This window comes from Prunus avium, chromosome 6 (genome assembly GCF_965620075.1).
Source record: "Prunus avium chromosome 6, drPruAviu1.hap1.1, whole genome shotgun sequence".
Lineage (NCBI taxonomy): Eukaryota > Viridiplantae > Streptophyta > Magnoliopsida > Rosales > Rosaceae > Prunus > Prunus avium.
The window spans coordinates 33,015,161-33,034,856 of NC_142289.1; the positions used below are offsets into that span (position 1 = coordinate 33,015,161).

Sequence of the window (19,696 nt, forward strand, 5' to 3'; positions counted from 1 at the left end):
TCCTTACAAAGTGTCTACCAGGACACTGAATGTGTGCATATTTGGAAAGATATTTTTACTCACCATTTCATTCAACAACCTTGCAGCTTCTTTCCACTCGCCGAATTTGCAAACTCCATTCATCAAAGAGTTATAGGTAATGACATCTGGGGCAATACCCTTGCTCATCATTTCTGAGAAGAGATTCAATGCATCAACAACTAGTGTATCCTTACAAAGACTGTCGATGATCGTGCTATAGACAACTAGGCCAGGCTTGCAAGCTCCTTCCTCCATCTTCCTAAGCAACTGGATAGCTGCACTGTTGTTACCCGTCATGCAGAAAACCTTTATTAGTGTGCCGAAAGTAACCACATCAGGCTTACAATTACCTGCCTTCATCATTTTGTTGAAAATTTCTGCCGCCTCCGCCACTCTATTCTCAAGAAGAAAGCCGTTGATTAGAGTGGTGAAGGTAAAGACATCTGGTTCAAGACCAAGTTTGAAGAATTTTCCCAATACAGATAAACTAATCCCCATTTGGTTTAGATGACAATAACAATTTATGAGAATGGTTAGGGTATAAACATCATGTCCAATTCTCGACACACCCATTTGGTTATACAATGAGATGACGGCCGAGTAATGTTTCAATTTTGCAACTTGACACAAGATTTTATTGAAACGGACAACAGAAGGCAGAGGGCGCATTTGAAGCATTCTATCGAACACATTGAAAGCATCCTCAACATTTGTGATTTTGGGTAAGTCTCTTTTTGGCTGCTCTAGTTGGGTTCTTGTAGATTTGATCGGTTTCGAAGGTTGAGAGTGAAAGAAAGCAAAGTGATTGTTGACGAAAACGAGAAAAGTGGAGTTAGAGTGAAGACAATTCATACCTCTGCTGCCCCAGCAATAACAAGAAGAAGAAGTAGCAGCAGTTGTTGTCCGTATCATCATCTTCAGCATCTCCGAGTAAAAGGGCGCTCAAACCTCCCTCCAACTGGTTTCCTCGAGAAAGCTCAAGTCCGTGTTATCTAGGGGTGAGCATCGGTTCGAAACCAATGGTTTTTTACCAATCCAATCCAATCCAATCTTCTATTGGATTACAAATTTTACAATCCAATCCAATGTGTTTGGATGTCAGGATCCAATCCAATCCGATCCAATGTACATTGTCCGATCCAATGTACATTGGATTGGATTGGATTGGATTGGATGATCGGTTTGTATGAAAAAATAATTATGATAACAAAAACTTCATAATCTTTCATAACATTTAATTCAAAATTCAATATGATGAAAGATATGACATTAATATATTAATTTTTAATATAAATTAATATAATATTATATTTAATATGTTAACGTTTTGATTTTTTCGAAAGTAAGATTAATATATTAGTATATTAGTGAGAAACAAGATGAAATGTAAATATTATACAATATGAAAGTATATTAATGTGTATATTAGATTGGTTCGGTTTAGGTTGGATTTTCAATTCTTGATCCGCCATCCGATCCAATCCAATTGGATTTTTATTTTTCTAATCCAATCCAATCCATCAATGTTGTCGAAACCAATGAAAATTGGATTGGATTGGATTGGATTGGTCGGTTTTAGTGGATTGGTTTGGATCCTGCACAGCCCTAGTGTTATCATGAATTCCACAAAAACCTTCCTTTTTCTAAACTTCGATAAAAAGTTCCGTACCTTTCGTTTAAGAGTCCACTTCGTTTAGTTCCTAAACTTGATATTTTATAAGCCTTTTTTTTCCGGCAATATTTTGCTCATTACTTTAACCACTTTAATAAGTGTCCTTTCTTAATTCCGTCCGCCCTAAACCCTTCTATTTGAATGATATGCGAGTCATATTGGTTTAATGAATAGATTGGTTTTCACTCGCACAGAATACAAAGTGTGACTTTGTGATAATTTATAGAAGGTATTTTTATTTTTAAATACAACTGATAGCCTAATTATTCTAATTAATCTAATCTACACAAAAAGAATTAATCTCCTGGATGCATCCTTTTGGGTGTAAATAGAAGATGGCTGTAAAGATGAAGCTTCGAAAGCACTCAAACCAAAACACTCAGTAAGTCCTCATCAATAATCCAATAGCAGTTCGTTACAGAGTGGGAAATTCAATGAACTCAAGTTTTGAAGTTCCCCCAAGAAGCCTACTATATAGATTTTTCCATCCACAATCATTTTTCATCCACCGTCTCCAGAAACAATGAACGAATAAGGTAGCGTAGCACAGTGACTACAAGAGTACATATATACGCCATACATGTTATGTACACACGTGTTTCTCTGACCTCTAAATCTTTGATTCCCCCCTCTTCAGTTAATAGCAGTGAGAGGAACTCTGGAGTCTCTAATAGACTGGGCAGCCTCGTACGCCGCTGCGATGTGTTTTAAGTCTCCATTTGCCTGCTGCTTTGCAGATCTTCCATCCCAGAATGATCTCAACAATTCTTCGAAGGCGGGAGTTCTGAGTTCTTCAATGGATGCAATGCTTGGAAGATTGAACGACCTCTTTCTTGGCGTGGAACATGATGGTTCATCCACCTGAGTGTTGCAGAGTTGAAGAACTCATTAAAGAACATAATGTCATTGAGTAAAAAACACTTATATTGTACAAAACCACTCTAGCAGTCTTACCACATATTCATCCAGAAGAAATTTTCCTGCATTCTCTGTGATTTCGACAATATTGTGGTAGTGACCTCCCTTCAGTTCCCTCAAATCCCCACAACATGGAACGATCATTGAGTTAAGATTTCCACATGCCTCATGGTCAAGTTGTAATGAATCTGCAAGTATTTGTTTCAGTTAACATGCAATCCAATATATAACCTAGCAAGACAAACGTGAAATCAATATGTGAAACTTGACACTCACGATCAATAGAAGACAGGAGATTCTTGTCTGCAGCGTCTACATCTTCTAGTGCAGCTGATACAGCTGAGGAAAACCTCTCACGTAGAGCTTGATTGGCTTCCGTTCCCCTCCTAGTTGAAGAGAAAAAAAAATGAATGAATAATCTTCAATTAAAACCTGCAGTATTTCTTTCTTATAAGGAATGAGCATACCTAACAATGGAGTCCACAGAAGCAACATTACTCTTTTCTAGACCGAGCAAGGAACCCTGAGCATTCTTCCATTGTTCTGCACCCATTGTTGCCTGCTTCAAACTGCACAAGTTGTTTTTGTGTAAGTAATGGGCTAGAAAAATTCAGGTAGCAGAATCATGGCCAGATCAAAGTTTAAATTCCTAATATCCAGAATATGTACCAATTCTGTAGAACCTCTTCCATGTCTTTCTTTCCACTTTCCACAGCAAATGTATCTTCAAGGTAATGGGATTCTGTTTTTTCCATGTGAATTGTCCATTTTGCTTTGATAGAAGATGTTGAATCTTGCATGGTTGACATTTCTTGCTGTAGTTTGCTGGTTCTGCTTGTTGTACTCTCTCGAAGATCATTTACTGCTGTTTGGACCTATTTAATAGATAAAGAATGTTACTAATTGAGCCTAAATAAAAAAATTTGTTACTGTCATAAAACCTTAGGAACAAGGAATAAGTAATTGGCAGCAGCTTAAGAACAAGACAAACCAGTTTTTTCTTCCTAGCATTTGAACTTGCCAGCAACTCTGCCACCTTTTCTAGCAACTGCCTTTCTTCATTAGCAGCACACTCCTACAAATAAATTAAAAAAACAAGCGTTCAATTTTGTTAATAAGGTTGTTAATGGCCCATTTAGTGTAGAAAGTACACTGCAACCACCTCAAACTTCTCTTCAAGTTCAGACAATTTCTTATTGTTGACAGTTTGTGCTTCTTCCACGATTTGGGTCAGATTGGATGCATGCAAGTCTAGAGTCTTGAAGAAGTCCACAGTAACTTTAGAAGTTGACCGTGCAGTTTCAACTGCTCTGGCATGAGCCTGTACAAAATTGAAGACCAAGTTTTTTACTCCAAAAAGTGATTTTTGAATTTTACTCTTGAAGAAAATAAAACAAATAACCATGAAAGCAACAATATATTACGAACCTCACGCTGTTGTTGTGCATATGCACTTAGCTTCTCTGCTTGGTTGTGAAGATTACCTTGAAGATCATTGAGTAATTCATCAGCTTCTGAAGCAATTCCTTTGAAGAGCTAAATCATATGAACAAAGTTAAGTACAGAAATAGTAAAAGAAAAGTGAATACTGAAAAACAGTAAACTAATACTTACATCTTCCAGAGCAGAAGAATGGCTAGAAACTTCCGAATTTAGATGACAAAAAGTTGACTGAGAATTTCCTTCAAGGTCCCCGGCTATACCATCCAGAGCTTTAATACCAGAACCATACATATTTTTAAGCTTTCCTAGTCTTCCTCGAAGTTCTTCAGTAGCCTTCAAAAGCATGGCAAATAATTAGGTTGTAGAGAGTATAGACTGACAATCAAAGACAATCATCTTCCTGTCTAGATCTTACCTCTGCCTTGGTTGATACAAAGGACTGCATATCCTCCTCCATACCTTTCAATTGTTGCTCCTGTTGTGTCACTGCAACTGCGACAGTCTTATGCAAGATTTCAAGCTGTTGAGTTAATTCGGACTGGAATTTCTGAACTAGTATCCGATTTCCATCTTCAATTTTATCCTTGCGCTCTGGAAAACCAGCCATGGTTAGCAATAAAGCACCAGAAGTTTTGAGGAAGACCCAATAAAAATATCCAAAATAATGAGACAAACCAATCTTGGCAAATAAACTGGACACATCTGATGCAGCATTCTCTAGCTCTCCTCGAAGCTCAAATGCACGCTCAACCAGTGATTTCTCTGAAAGTTAACAGTGCATATTATTGTAAGGAACATACAGAGGCATCACATTGTATCATCTGGAAAGCATTAGACTTTACGTGTGCATAAACTAGAAGACGAACAAGTTTAAAAGGGAAGTCCTTAGGAAAAGCTATTTGATCCATCAAATGTCGACTATATAAACTGAAGGTAAAATGAAATGGCAAGTATGAATATCTGATCTGAATATTTAGAATGTACAACAAAATTCGTTGTAGCAGGCACTTTGCTCACCCGATCTGAGGAGGTTTGCAATCAGAAATTCCTTCTCTTTAATGGTTGCATTTGCCTGTCGATGTTTTTCCTCGAGATCAAACAGTGCATTTCCAGTTTCCTCAAGCTTTTTCTGAAGTATAAAGTGTTGAATTTTATCAGGATGAAAGCAGAAAGAACAAAGGGAGACTATGTAATTGGATTTCCCAAATGTACTACCTCAGTTTTTTCAAGTTTATCACTCAAGTCTACAGTCAAAAGTTGCTGAGAACTGTAAAGTTCCTGAAGCTCCATCAGTTGCTGCGCTTAGGTCACCACCACATAACAATTATATTAGTTCCTACGCTGTAGTCTGGTAATACTTACAAAGAAAGGAATGCAATCTTCATGGAAATACCTTGTCTTTGGATTCAGAATCAAGTTCCATCCGCTCTATTTTTTCAGCCATTGCCTAGGGTAAAAAGAGAGGAATGAGGTCAGTAACCAGTGCATTGTGTGAACTTATGTAGGAAAAGAATTGCATCATTCAGTTAAATGGCAACAATCAGACCTTCTTCTCTGCTTCTTCATTAAGATAACGATCTCGTGGTATATAGATTCCATTCTTCTCTCTTGCAGCATATACCTCTGAATAAACATAAGAAACATGTCATACAATTTAGCTTGCAATAAACTATCAAAAAATCATTAAATAATATTATCCACTAGAAAAAGCTTCTGAGGAGAGAGAGAGAGAGAGAGAGAGGAGCAACGATGAAATCAGTTAACAACCTTGCTTAAGCCGATCAATCTCAGAATATAAATCCTTGATCAAAGCAGATTTCATCATTTTTTGATTGACCTGAAACAATGAGCAACAACAAACCATAGCAAGGGTCAGAATGAAAGACAATTCCCCTTTATGATTTGTGAGAACAGGGGGTGAGCAAACTTCTGACCTCTGGTTTATTCTTTATGTTTTTGGCACGGTGCGCATAGTCTAAGGTGCTGAGTGTTTCTTCCAAACAATGGATGGAGGGTGATACCGTGGCAATTATGCACGTCTTTGTTTTCCCTCCTAAGGAGTCCCTCAACAATCTTGTTAGTTTACTATCCCTGATATTCCAAACAATATCATTGTGATTAAATTTACTTTCTGGGGTTTGCAAATACAGGAAAAAAAACACCAAGGGATATTTATTAAACAATACCTATATGGAACATGACCAGAGTGTTCAACTAGAGCATTAATGACACGGCCAAGAGTAAGCAAGCTTTTATTTATCTCCCCTGCTTCCCTTGCTCTACCCTGCAAGTGAAAATTTCTTTTCAATCAGATGCAGATAAGAAAATGTCCTACCATAATTCATTATAAAAATTACATTTGCTTTTTGATATGGGACTCTTAACGCACTGTAAGGATTAAATAAACTCAAAACACAAACTTTTTTGGAAATATGGCAGTAAGAAGATCATGTAGTAAGACAACACCATCATTATATTGATTATAAACTACTTCTGTGCCTTACCTCTCTTGCACCTGAGCGTGAAATGTTCTCAGAACCAGCAAGGTCAACAAGATTTAGCTTCCCACACTTAATCATTTCCTCTCCTTCTGGAGTGCATTCCTTGATGTGGATTGTGATGGAAAATATAGAGTGTGAACGACTGCTTTGTTTGTTGAGAAGAGTCTCAGCTGTACGTCTTTTTGCAGATCCCTTCTCCAAGATTTTATAAATTTCATTTGCTGTGCACACTATCTCTTCTTCCAAGCCTCTTACAAAGACACCCCCCTTCCCATCTTCCATGAGAGCAATGGGTTTCTTAGATTTGTCATCTATAAATTTCGTGCTCTCGTCTGGGGCCAGAAGATCACTTATCTCCTCATTGTACAGCTCTAGAAATGTGACTTTCATGCTATACTCAGCAACCTGAGCTTCTAATATGTCAAAAATTTGTTTAACAGCTCGTGGGATAACACCGGCATCACTTGGAAACTCCCCATTCTACAAAAATCACAAAATTCAGTCAGCAAGCTATGTGAAGAAAATCATAAAATAATACATAGGCTGAAGTCTATTTGAAAGTCGAAAACACCAAACCTTCTTTCTTGCTCCTCCTTCCATTGTGTATGTTTTCCCCGTCCCTGTCTGACCATAGGCAAATATAGTACAGTTATAGCCCTCAAGTACTTCATTTACAATAGGAGACACAGCCTGGTCATACAATTCCTTCTGTTGGGATGCGGGACCAAAGACCTAAACAACATTATCCAGCTTTCTGATCATTTCCCAGTGCAAAGAAAGTAACAACAGGTAGCACAACAACAGCAACATATTTCAATTTTACTTCACTAAAATTGAGGAAAAATCATTATTCAAATTTTGGAACTTCAGGAGCCAAAACAGATTAAAACCCATGAATTCCTTTCATCTAATAAGACCTTAGTGCCACTTTTGAAGTAGAACAAGATGAAACACAAGATTTTGACTTTCAGCATTCTAATCAACAAACCTTGTCAAACGCAAAGGTTCTATCAATCTGCTTGTTAGCTATATTCTGAATTGCAGACACTTCCCTTCTACTCTCATGACAAGAAATCACCACGGGCGTATGTACCCTCATTTCATCTTCACTCAAAGGCCTACAAATGCAAACCAATTCATGAGCTGATCATTCCCTCAGACAACAACACCTAACTGAACTCGGCCACACACCCAACTCGGATTCCGACTCACCTGCAACGCACAAGCACCTGCACATTGACACCCTTGTCCTTTTCATGCCTGTTTATCGAATTCGAATCCCCGGATCGCAGATCTCGCACCGACTTGTCGCTCGACCGCGGTGTCTGTGACGGGGATAGCGATACCAATCCTCCTCTTCTCTGTTGTGACTGTGATGAATCCATAGCTCTCTTGCTCTCTGAATCTCAAAAACCTTCACTCATCAGTAACAGTCTATATACATACATATATCTATATAATTATAGAGAATCAAGATTAGTACATATTAATTTAGTAACTAATTATCTGTGAGTCAACGAACGAGACAAATTTGAGCAATGCAATTCTGAATTCACACAGATGTGCGGCGATGAATCGGAAATGGATCGTAAATGAACGATCGAAATCGGAATGTGCGCGATTCATACCGAAGAAAATCAAAACACCAAACAAAATTCAGAACCAATAAAAAAAATATTCAAAAAAAGAAACTTACAGTCAAATCGAATTGCCGGCCAGCCTACAAGTTCAGAGAGATTCTTGAAGCAATGGCGATGGAGGTTCGTAGAGAGAGAAAGTCGTAGAGTAGAGAGAGAGTGTGAGACTGTTTCTGTGTCAATTGTATTGTATTTTAATGAGAGAAAGGGAGCTGAGAGAAAGTGAGGTGTGAGAAACAAGAAAAGAAAGACTAACGAGGAGTGTGTGTTTGTGGGTTTTGTTTTCAGTTTGGATTTTGGATATAAGAGCGTAAAAACTAAAATAAATTTAAAATAATATATTTGGACTAATTTTTAAGAGACGTTACGGGGCGTTTGAAATTCTGAGGACGGCATCGACGCGTCCAGTTAACGCCGTCAAACAAAAAAGATCCGTTTGCAGAGAGAGTAATTTCCGACCGTTATAAATCGACAAAGAGGCCTCACCTCACTGATCTTTTGAATAATTTTGAAACGGAACCCTTTGTTTAAATTACTGCCCCTTACTTTACCAGATATTACGAACAGTACCCCCTTGCTACTAACCTATTTTAATTACTGTTAATCTGCATTTAAACTAAGAGTGGGTTTCTTGTTAATGACCAAAAAGCTGGGCTCCACTCAATTCAATGTAATGGGCCATTCAAATATTTGTCAGTGAAGTGCTCTATAATTTTGGGTTTGCTTCCCAATCAACAAGAAAAAGAGACAAGGGATTCATTTTAGTTTGTTTAAATTTGAAAATTTTGAATTTTATTAGAGACAACTGAGTCTGATTTGGTCTAAAAGAAAGTTGCTTCCAGCTTGACGGGACATCAGAGTTAGGTTGGTGTACAAGTAGTCACGATTTGTCTAACACGAAAATAAGAGTGTAAGAAAATTAAGGGTGTAAGGTTTTGCCTAACAAGCTTCATTGGCAAGTCAAAATGTATTTTGCAAATCAACATTGATACGAATCATAAAGATAATAGATAACTAATGAGCACGTTTTAAATAGATGTTAGATTATAAAACTTAAAAACCTATCGTGTATGAGTCTAACAAATAAGAAATTCTTAGATGAGATTGTCTCATGCCGCAACTCACTCACAATGGAGTGAGACCCCTTGCATTTGAACTCCACCTTATCACACCCTTGTGAGTGAGTTGCGACATGAGACAAGGAAGCAAATGGTGTTGCACACTGACTTGCTCGTTTTGGTCTGCATAATGTGGACAACTATTTTTGGTTTGAGGTGCCCCTTGATCTTATTCAGGACGCCCTATTATGTGATTTGTTGAGTCAGGGTCAGGCGTCTTGTACCCCCCCCCCCCCCCGGTTGTAATTTTTCGTTTTATCAATAAAGTCTCCCTCGTTCCGTCGAGGTTCTCTATTAAAAAAAAAAAAAAAACAGTAATTGCAAAAAGCTTGTAATTCAAGCATTTAAGAGCATTTATCTTTACATCCGATGTCCTGGGTTGAACTCCTCTCCTCCCTCAATATTGCTTTGTATAAAATAAATTTACAAAAGGAAAGTTTAATCAAATGTTTTAACACACCATTTTGATTAGAGAAGTAAGAAGTACAACGAGTCACTAGCATACTGGTAAAAATGTCAAAAGATTGGGACAGGAAGGGAAAACAAATTCGAAGATGATTAAAAGGAAGACAAAGTGGGTATGTGTGTGGTGGCAAAGTTGCCCCACGTGATAAAGAGTGATGTGAGGAGGCACATGGTGTTGGTGCCTAATGCATGCCTTGTGACTTCAAATGAAAACCTTCCAATTCCTAATTCTTGCCCAAACCCTAGAAATTATTCTAGTTGCTCCCATTCTCCCTAACTTGACCCCTCTTGCCACTTTTATGTTTAAAGCTTCCAAGTAGAAGTTGTGGTGCGTACGAATATTTGTCATTGTTTGTAGGAATAATTGGGTTGTCACCCCAAAGGGTGACCTACATTTTTTCCATATGGAATTGGTTGGTGCAATAGTGGTTATTGATTTCTCATTTGACTAGGAGAAAAATGCCACATTGGAAGGAGTTGCTTTCGAACTTTGTTACTTGAATTTTTATCATATGATGTCACTAACTGTACGAAAATTGAGGTTTTATGTGCTATCTACAAGCCATAAGTACGCAATACATGCCCCCTTCCAATTAAAGATATTATATAATTTGTTTTATGTATGTGAATGCTAATCACAATCGTTTAGGATTAATGCATACGGATCTCAACGTAATTTCATATGTATTCACAATCATCAACCATGTACATGAACGATTTTAAACAAATTTATTCGTTCTGTTATGACGATAACGATGAATGATACGAGAGTTTGGATCTTTTTTCTTTCATTTTCTTTAGACCAGCTAAATCTACTTTAATTCCAAACCAGCCGCTTCATCCAAGCACGTGATTACTTCACTCTATACATAAACAATTTGTTCACCTAATAAATGAAAAGATTGCTCAACAATCTTAGACAATAAAAAAAAACTAAGAAGTGCCTAAAATATGTACTAGTTCATTCTTAAGCAGTTGGAAAATCCCATACTCTTGGACCCGCACGCTAGCCCATGTGGGATCAGGGCTATTGGATCATACCCACCTTCTCTCTTTTCAATATTTTATTAATTTGTTTACATTCAGTGAAGTGTAAGTGTTGACTTGGGACTTACTCCATGTCTTTATATTCTGCGTGGGCTTTACTTTACTTATTTTATCTCCATCTCTATATACAAGAAGAAGAAGACTACACATTTTACTTTGAAAGAGGTTTCGATTCTTTCCACTGACAGTTACACTGAAAAGGAGGTTTCCATGGATTCTTTCCACTATGAAACCACGCCTCTCACACTCCATAATCACTCCAGCCCCAAATAGTTCCTTCTTCAATAAGTGTTTGGAAAGTGTTGCACTTCCAATAAAAAAAAAAAAAGACTAGCAAGGTTGTGACGGATATTGAATTCACACATATCGATTCAGGCATATAATTAAAGATTTCTCAAGGTAGACTAGGCCTACTAATGTGGCGTATATAATACGTGATTTTATTTCAATTTCTAATTTAGACTGACGATTTTAGTGAAGAGACACACAAGATCTTATATCAGTATCGCTTGACACATAGAATGCACTATCTGCTCCTAATATTATGATAGAGCTAAAACATTTAATTCAAAATCAATTGATAATAAGTAGAGATGCCCGAGATCTTGTAATGCAAAGACTTTTGTTCCTATATTCTCAACGATTTCAAGGTTTTTAAAAAATGATTGAGAAATCCTATTTGAGCAAAATGCACTTAAATATGGACGTACCATGTGTTAAAAGGAAAAAAACAAATGATATAAAACTTAATTATACCCCAAGCTCAAGACTATTGATGATCAACACAAACAGAAAAAAGGCAGAGAAAAAGAAAGTGTACCGAGAAACATGGTTTGTAATTGCTTGGAAGGTAAAAGATAGCTAGAGATGAGGTCCCATGATTTATGATAAAAAGAAAGCATCGGAGCCTCAGCTTTTGGACAGCACAGATCATTGCATCCATGTTACTTCGTCATAGGATCTCTCATTCGCACTAATGAGACCCCACGAATTTGATTCAATTACTAAAGAGGAAACATATATAAAGTAATAATCATATATATGGCCTTTGATGTTGAACAAAATTAGAAATAAAAGTATTAAAATACATTAATTAAAGTTTGCTAATGATATATACATTAATGATGTTTCTATCCATGCAAAAAAAATAGTAAAGGTTGGTACCGTCTATGTTTTCAGCCATGTTTTTATCATTAATGATGTTTTCTTTTTTGGAATTTAAATCTGACAATACACACAATAAGACATTACCTTTTTGAAATATATTGCTGGAGTAGTTTGAATCGATACAAGCTATATAGACGTGGATATACATAATCCGACATTCTAAAAAGTATGATATTGAGTTACAAGTTAAAAGTGAGTGATTCACTACTAATTGTATCGAGATCTTTTGAATTAAGATCTTTTGAATTAAAATCTTACCATGCACTTGAATGGGTGCAATAGTCGAACCTCCATCTCACCTAATGCATTGAACTTAGGTAACTAAGTTGAGGATAATATCAATGCTGATGTGAATTTAGTCGGACCTTCATCTCGCTTAATTTTGACTGGACGTCCAGCTTCATGGTGACTAACTAAAGTGCTTAGTTATGAAACACTGCAATGCATGTGCATACATCCTCTTTATTCTCTTCTCCACATGCCAATATACATGGCTTACTGCTTACAGATGGGATTTTTTTTTTCTGCACTTGCTTTTCCTACTAGCGTAACTGCATGTGCTTCATGGATTTAATATTGGTTCTTTCTCAAAAACATAGTTGGATAAGGCATGGAAATGGATTTGAGTTTCTAATAACTGTACCTCTCACAACAATTGAATGATTTGAGCACCTCGGTTTATTATTAACTATTGAGTCTGTTTTCATATGAACTTAACTATGAAGTGGGTTTAATTTATAAATGTGAGATTTCAATTCAAAAGACTTTTGATACAACTTTAAAATCGAAAAATGAGAGGTCTTGTATGCCTATGCATTCGAGATCGGGTGTTCGTACATTCCCACTATTGTTAAGATTTGGACAAAAAAAAAAGGAAGAGAGAATGAGAGATCCTATATACTTGACCTTCTTAATTCAATCAGTCATATTCCTCACATAAGATAGCATGATAGTTGATATCATTTGTGAACTATTTGTATGTACATGCTTGTATCTTGGGCACTTATCAAATTCCTCTGGGCCCTGTTTCAGTTTGATTTATATGTTTTGGGCTTGGTGAATTTTATGGCCCAAAATTCATCTTTCTTGTTGTAAATGATGGATGGCCCACATGTTGAAAATGAGTAGCAACATTGAGTGAAATACCATGTTTTACGGAAAGTTGAAGATTTAGAGGCTTAGTCACTATTTACAAATAGTAAGAAGCAATTATGAGTTAATGTTGAAGAGTGAATGCTCTGGTGGTGAAGCATATATCATCTGCTTATAAATAAAGGCAATCTTCAGGCTTTGAGAGACACCAATCCGAAGAGAAAAGAGAGAGAGAAATCTGAGAGTTAGAAAGCTTTATCTGAGAGAGAAAATTCTATCAGTGTAAAAACCACAAAGCAAATACAATTCCACCTCAATATTTAGAGTTATTTGATTAGCTTAGGAATGAGTTATACCTCCTACTAATCCAAAGATTGTCCTTCACTTTCAGCAATGGGATCAAAAAAATACATAAAGCATGTTGAGCATATATGAATCATCAGATACACTGAACGCTTTAAGTATTATGGGCAAGAGGGATCGAATTTGGGACCTCTCGTGACATTGTCGGCGATTATTTCCTATATTAAATTTCTAAACTGCATAATTCAAATGACTTTGGCAATTGATGGGCTTTACCAGCAAGAGATAATATAAAAATTATACACAATCTAGATGACTACCTCAATTTTGTCTCTTGCAATCCTGCCAAGACAAAGCTCTACACAAACAAACTTATTGTAACGGCACTGCACACACAACCAGATCAACTAGCTTGTTTCCACATATCCCTTATCTGCATATTCACACTGAGTGCTACACTATATAACTGGCAGCTAACAAGTTTCAATTTCACTCATAAACATAAACACGAAAGCATCTAGCAGTCTTCAACATTATATGAGCAATATGGCACTCCCAAAGCTTAAGCTCATCTTCACCCTTTTCTTCCTTCAAGCCTTCCTCACATCCCCCACATCAATCCAAGCAGCCCCAGCAAACTCAGATATCTTCAGAGAATACATAGGAGCTGAATTCAACAATGTCAAGTTTTCTGATGTCCCCATTAACCCAAATGTTGAATTCCACTTCATTCTCTCATTTGCCATAGATTATGACCCCTCAGGCTCCTCTCCTACCAATGGAAAATTCAATGTCTTCTGGGACTCTGATAATCTTAGCCCTTCCCAAGTTTCCTCCATCAAAAGCCAGCATTCAAATGTCAAAGTGGCCTTGAGCCTAGGAGGAGACAGTGTGAATAGTGGCTCTGCTTACTTCAAGCCTTCCTCAATTGACTCATGGGTTTCCAATGCTGTTTCTTCTCTCACAAGCATCATCCAGCAGTACAATTTGGATGGAATTGACATTGATTACGAGCACTTCAGCGCAGATCCCGATACCTTTTCAGAGTGCATTGGGAGGCTTATAACAACCCTCAAGAACAATGGAGTGATCTCATTTGCTTCCATTGCTCCCTTTGATGATGACCAAGTTCAGAGCCACTACTTGGCCTTGTGGAAGAGCTATGGCCACTTGATAGACTATGTGAATTTCCAGTTTTATGCATACGATCAGGGAACCACAGTGTCTCAGTTCATCAATTACTTCAAGACACAAAGCTCCAATTACAATGGTGGGAAGGTCTTGGCAAGCTTTAGCACTGATGGGAGTGGTGGACTGTCCCCTGAGAATGGTTTTTTCACTGCCTGTCACAGGCTCAAGAGTGAGCAACAACTTCATGGTATCTTTGTTTGGTCTGCAGATGATTCCAAGAAAATCGGTTTCCGCTATGAAAAGCAATCACAGGCTCTCTTAGCAACCCCCCGCTAGTACTATATTATCTTATATATTTAGCTTCTATATGAATATGATTAAGAAGTAGGCTCTGGAATTGGATTCCTGGGTATTGTAATGCTTGTTGTACTTCTATGTACCTGGAGTTATATACATATTTCAGATTGTGTTGTTTGAGTATATTTTCTTGTTTCACATGCTAGCTACTCTAGCACTGGCCTCTATACATAATTCAACTTTCTTCTTTCATATAGCCTTACACCAAGAACAGAGTTCTGAATGCTCACTTTCCTTCTACCTTCTTTTTTATTTATTCAACGACTATGGTACATGAGATTTGAACTCGGACATTCTCAAACAAAGTGGAAACTAAATGCCACTAAATCAAATGGACGAGCTCACTTGTGACCTCTTTTTTACCAAAAAGACAAGAAACTAGATCTTAATCCCTGAATAAGATATAGGTTAGATTAATCACTTATGTAATATAAAAAATTGATTCTAGCCCTTTGACCACATACCATGTCAAAATAACCTTGCAGGTTTGCTAATCCTATTGGTGCAAATGTATTTTCATTGGTCTAAGACCCCATAATTTGCCAATATATATATCTTTTTTCTTCTCAAGTAAAATGAGAAATTCGAACTTAGGACCTCTTTCAATATTGAGAAGAGAAGTACCACTAAACTAATAGATAGTTGGTTAATTGCCTATACTTAAGATGGTAGATCCCGGACTTAGCTTCAGTTCATGATAAATTAGTATCTTCATATAACCATATTTAGCAGTACATAATGCTTTTGTTATTTGCAAACATACTATATCGTGATAAAATCAAGTTAATCAAGCCTAGCTCAAGCTCAAGGCATAACTTGAAACAACGATTTGGAGTGACTGAGTTTTGAAGACGCAACTCTAGCAGGACAAGTGTTGTGTAGATACAGCTGCACCAAAATGGATTCAGTTGCATCCTCAACTTGTGATACTCGCAAGTGTACGAGCCGTTTGGTAGTATAGCATATGTAAGTGCGAGGTCGATCCCACGAGGATTGGTGATTGAATGATCCAATTCATTTTCCCTATACAAAACAAAAACAAAAACAAAGAACATGAAAGAAGGAAAAAAGAAAATAAGAAAGTAACTCAAGCAAATAAGTTCCCAAGTTCAATTAGATTAATGGATTGATTCTAGCTAAAGTATGGTTAAGCCATGGTGTGTGGTCATAACCTTGTGTTCCTAATTCCCTAATTTGATCATTTGTTGTCTAACCTAAAATTAAGCATTAGGAACCCATTAAGCATAGAAGAACAATTTAAACAACCAAGCATGTATCTAATCCCTGTTGTCGAATGTCCATACATACTCTTCCTATTCATAGTTCAATTCGAATTAAAGCATGGTGTATACTCTTAATTCAAACCAAGATAGCTAACATGCAAGCCTAAATGGTGATCAATCATTCAAACTAGCATATTAACTTATAAGCATAATGAATAAGAACAAAAACCATAATTGAAACTTGGAAACTAATTAAACTTGAATACTTAAGAAAGAATGTACATTACAAGAAAAATAAATTACAACTAAGAAAACATTAAAGAAAGCTAGAATTGAGAACTAGAAAGCAAAACTAAGAGAATTTGAGGGAGAGAAGGGAAGGGAGCTCTAGAGAAGTGTTTGAGAGCTCCCCCCCTTGGGGTGTGTTTACAAGCTTGGGAAACCTCACTATATATAGGCCTAAGGAAGCTGAAAATCTGAATTAAGTATGGCTAATGCATACAACACTTGTTTTATAAAATCTGAAATGGTTGATGCACTTCACTAATGCATACAACACTTGCATTATAAAATCTGAAATGGTTGATGCACTTCACTAATAAATCCCACCAGCAGCCCTAGCTCATCTTCATGTCACCATGACCAAGCTTCCAACCAGAAATAATAGCTCATCCTGAGGTCAGCATGACCAGCAACTTCAAGAGCTTACGAATTGGGCTTCCCTTAAGCAAATTAAGACTTTAAGCACTCAAACTTGAAGTTCAGAATGTCTTCTTTCCAGCCATATATCATTTGGGCCAATCCAAGGTCGGAGGAGGAAGTTAAGGCCAAAACAAATTGCTAACTCATTTTGCGCGCTGATAAAATCCATCCTGAGCATGACTCTGTGTTTGCTAGGTAACAGACTCCACAATTATCCAATGGGGCTGAATTTCGGATATGTTATATTATACACCCATTGGAACAACTTTCATGAAAAATGCTGCCTCATCCGAGTTGTGTAGGTTGCTGAAACAAAGCTTGCAATATGACCTACAGAACTGGACTGGCAGGGGGCTGTAGCCAAAATGAGTTTGTCTTTAAGCACTTCTTCCCTTTATCCAAATCAGGCTTTAACATGCATGGATTGCATCATTTCCTATCCAAAGCCATCATTGTTACCTAAAGCTGAAAGATAAACACAAAAAGGATTCAAAGCACAAGTTTAACTCAAAAACATAACCAAATCATAAGCTAGAAGGGTACAAAATGATATACAATTATGAACCGATCAACAAGCAATCAAGTCAAGTGGCATGAGTGTTCGGTTCATTTTTACACATGATTTTTCATGTTATTCACCTATTATTTTGAGTTAGTTCTTGACATTTTATAGCTTTTTACTTCCTTTTTGTGTTTTCTTAGATTTTACCTTGGTTAGAATGAAAATTAGCTAAAAGTGCATTATTGGTTATAAATTCTGATTTTGTTCATTTTCGTAGGTCAACTTCTTGGCCTTGGATCAACATGCTCTGGTACTCGGATGAGGTGAAGATCTTCATGAAACTTGTTCCAATGGATGTTAACTACAACATATCCAAATTTGAGCTTCATTGGACAAGTATTGCCTATCCAACCAATCCAGCATGTTACCACAGCTCTGGAAATCCGAAGTGCTCCAGCTTTTATCTCCATAATGTTATCTTGATTCTTCTTGTTACCATAACACTTGGTAACAAGAAATTACTTTGGCTTTGAGATATTTTCTGAAGCAATTGACATCTTATTGAGGACAAAGCTTCATCATGGCAAGGGGACAATGGGCTAAGGCTTTATCAAAGGTGGTAGTTTAATATTAAAAGGTAAAAGCTGGAAAGGAGGAGAGAGGGAAGCAAAGGAATTGCAATCTGAAGTTGAGGAGCCTTTTGAACGTGGGAAAGAAAGTCATTCATTAGATTACACAGAGGAGAGCAGATTTTGGAGAGCTGGGAGCTAGGAGAAAGCCAAGGTGCAGCCAAGAAAAGTGGAGAAGAAGACTTCCACCATTGATGATCTTGAAGCTTTCATCAATTTCTGAAAATCTGTAAACTCTTTCTAATTTCATTTTGAGTTTGTATTTGGAATAAGTATGAGCAACTAAATTCCATAGCTAGGGCTTAGGTTGAAGCCATAAACATGATTACCTTATTGTTTTGATGCTTGAGTGTATGAATTTCTAGATATTGTTGATGAATTCCAATTCACCAAATTAATCTATCCTTGATGTATGTTCTTCTTTGATTGATCACCTTTGAAAGCATGCTTCTTGAGATTGTTGGGATTATGTGTATCTTCATGTTATCCTAAGCAATAAATGGATGAAGTAAGAATCATCCATGTGAATTGGTTTCTTGAATACCTAATGTAAACACCATGCTATTAGGGTTCTTGTGATGTTCATATTCTCTTTGAACTTAATGGGTTTTTCTTGTAATTGAATCAAAGTACTAAGCACACCTAGATTCGATTATAGGGAAGGCACAAGTATTGTAGCACTCGTACTGCACTTTACGTACATTAGAGAGAATCAATGCGTCTTGAGCCACTCGTACTGGTCTTGATTGCGAACATCTTCATCAACACGTTTAGAGTTCATCATTTGAGTATTCATGAACTTGGGTAGAATTGTTTAGGGTGGATTCTGAAACCCTAGTGTTTGTTACATTTTAATTTCACAATTTGATAATTCATCTCTGCCATTCTCATTTAAATTCAAAGTCCATTTACTTTCATGCAATAGAAATAGGTCACTTGAACCAAACCAAAACCCCCCCCCAATGTGTGTGTGAGTTGTGTGTTTGATACGTTGTGTGTCTTGTTTACTGAATTCTGTTTATTTTCGTAACTGTTTTGGACTTTTGGTCCGCGTTGTGTTCTTCGTTTTTGTGTGCTGAATCCAACCGTATAAAGAACGTGAAATTTGGATAAACGGTTGGAAAGTTATAGGCAAAACACTAGACAGAGGTCGAAACTGGAAAAAACAGAGAAACGAATCTGCCCAAAAACGACCGGTCGTCACTGTTCAGGCGACCGGTCGCACATGAATCTGCCCAAAAACGACCGGTCGTCACTGTTTACGACCGGTCGTCACTGTTCATTTTCACTGTTCATGACACTGTTCACAGGTGATAAATAGGTGATAAAAGGGTGATAGAAAGTGTTGTTTCTGTTTTTCTTTGATTTCTTGTGTTGTTTCATTTCTTTTACTTTTCTTGACTCATTTTTAGTTTCCAATTTGCATTTGTGTATTTGTGGTGTGTTAAATTAGTGTTCTTTACGTACTCAAACTAGAACTTATAGGAAGCCGACAAGTTCTTCGTGGGATCGACCCCGTACTTACATAATCTTTACTTCATTAGATTCGTGCACTTGCGGGTATTTTTAATTGGTTGTTTGCACATTAATTTGTGTCCTCTTAGGAATGCAACAATGAGTGCGGAGCATTATGTACTTAATCCAGAATCTGTCGATTTCCTAGCTTCCATAACGTAGAAGATGCAAAGATTCTCACAACCTAATCTATCAGAACATTGAATTTCACCCGAAAAAATCATGACAAACACTCAAGCCCACCAAACGATGA

The 19,696-nt window shown here is 37.0% G+C and overlaps 3 protein-coding genes across 3 annotated transcripts; 1 reads left to right on the plus strand and 2 right to left on the minus strand.

The window, feature by feature from the left end:
• Positions 1-3: 3 nt before the first annotated feature.
• On the minus strand, positions 4-945 carry LOC148294061 (uncharacterized). The gene has a single exon (XM_088253973.1). It carries the CDS (start codon positions 943-945, stop codon positions 4-6), a length of 942 nt encoding a protein of 313 aa, XP_088110099.1.
• Positions 946-2,058: 1,113 nt separating this feature from the next.
• LOC110752763 (P-loop containing nucleoside triphosphate hydrolases superfamily protein) lies at positions 2,059-8,474 on the minus strand. The gene is made up of 23 exons (XM_088255146.1): positions 8,252-8,474; positions 7,768-7,954; positions 7,544-7,673; positions 7,132-7,287; positions 6,559-7,035; positions 6,241-6,338; positions 5,989-6,145; positions 5,822-5,891; positions 5,601-5,677; positions 5,448-5,501; positions 5,270-5,350; positions 5,072-5,183; positions 4,730-4,816; positions 4,470-4,645; positions 4,226-4,387; positions 4,040-4,147; positions 3,774-3,932; positions 3,603-3,686; positions 3,281-3,486; positions 3,079-3,180; positions 2,888-2,997; positions 2,648-2,799; positions 2,059-2,554 (listed from the first exon to the last, which is right to left on the minus strand). The coding sequence occupies exons 2-23, from the start codon at positions 7,938-7,940 to the stop codon at positions 2,327-2,329; spliced, it is 3,159 nt and encodes a 1,052-aa protein (XP_088111272.1). The 5' UTR covers positions 7,941-7,954; positions 8,252-8,474; the 3' UTR covers positions 2,059-2,326.
• Positions 8,475-13,787: 5,313 nt separating this feature from the next.
• On the plus strand, positions 13,788-14,995 carry LOC110760812 (chitinase 2-like). The gene has a single exon (XM_021963142.2). The coding sequence runs from the start codon at positions 13,922-13,924 to the stop codon at positions 14,849-14,851; it is 930 nt and encodes a 309-aa protein (XP_021818834.2). The 5' UTR covers positions 13,788-13,921; the 3' UTR covers positions 14,852-14,995.
• Positions 14,996-19,696: the final 4,701 nt, after the last annotated feature.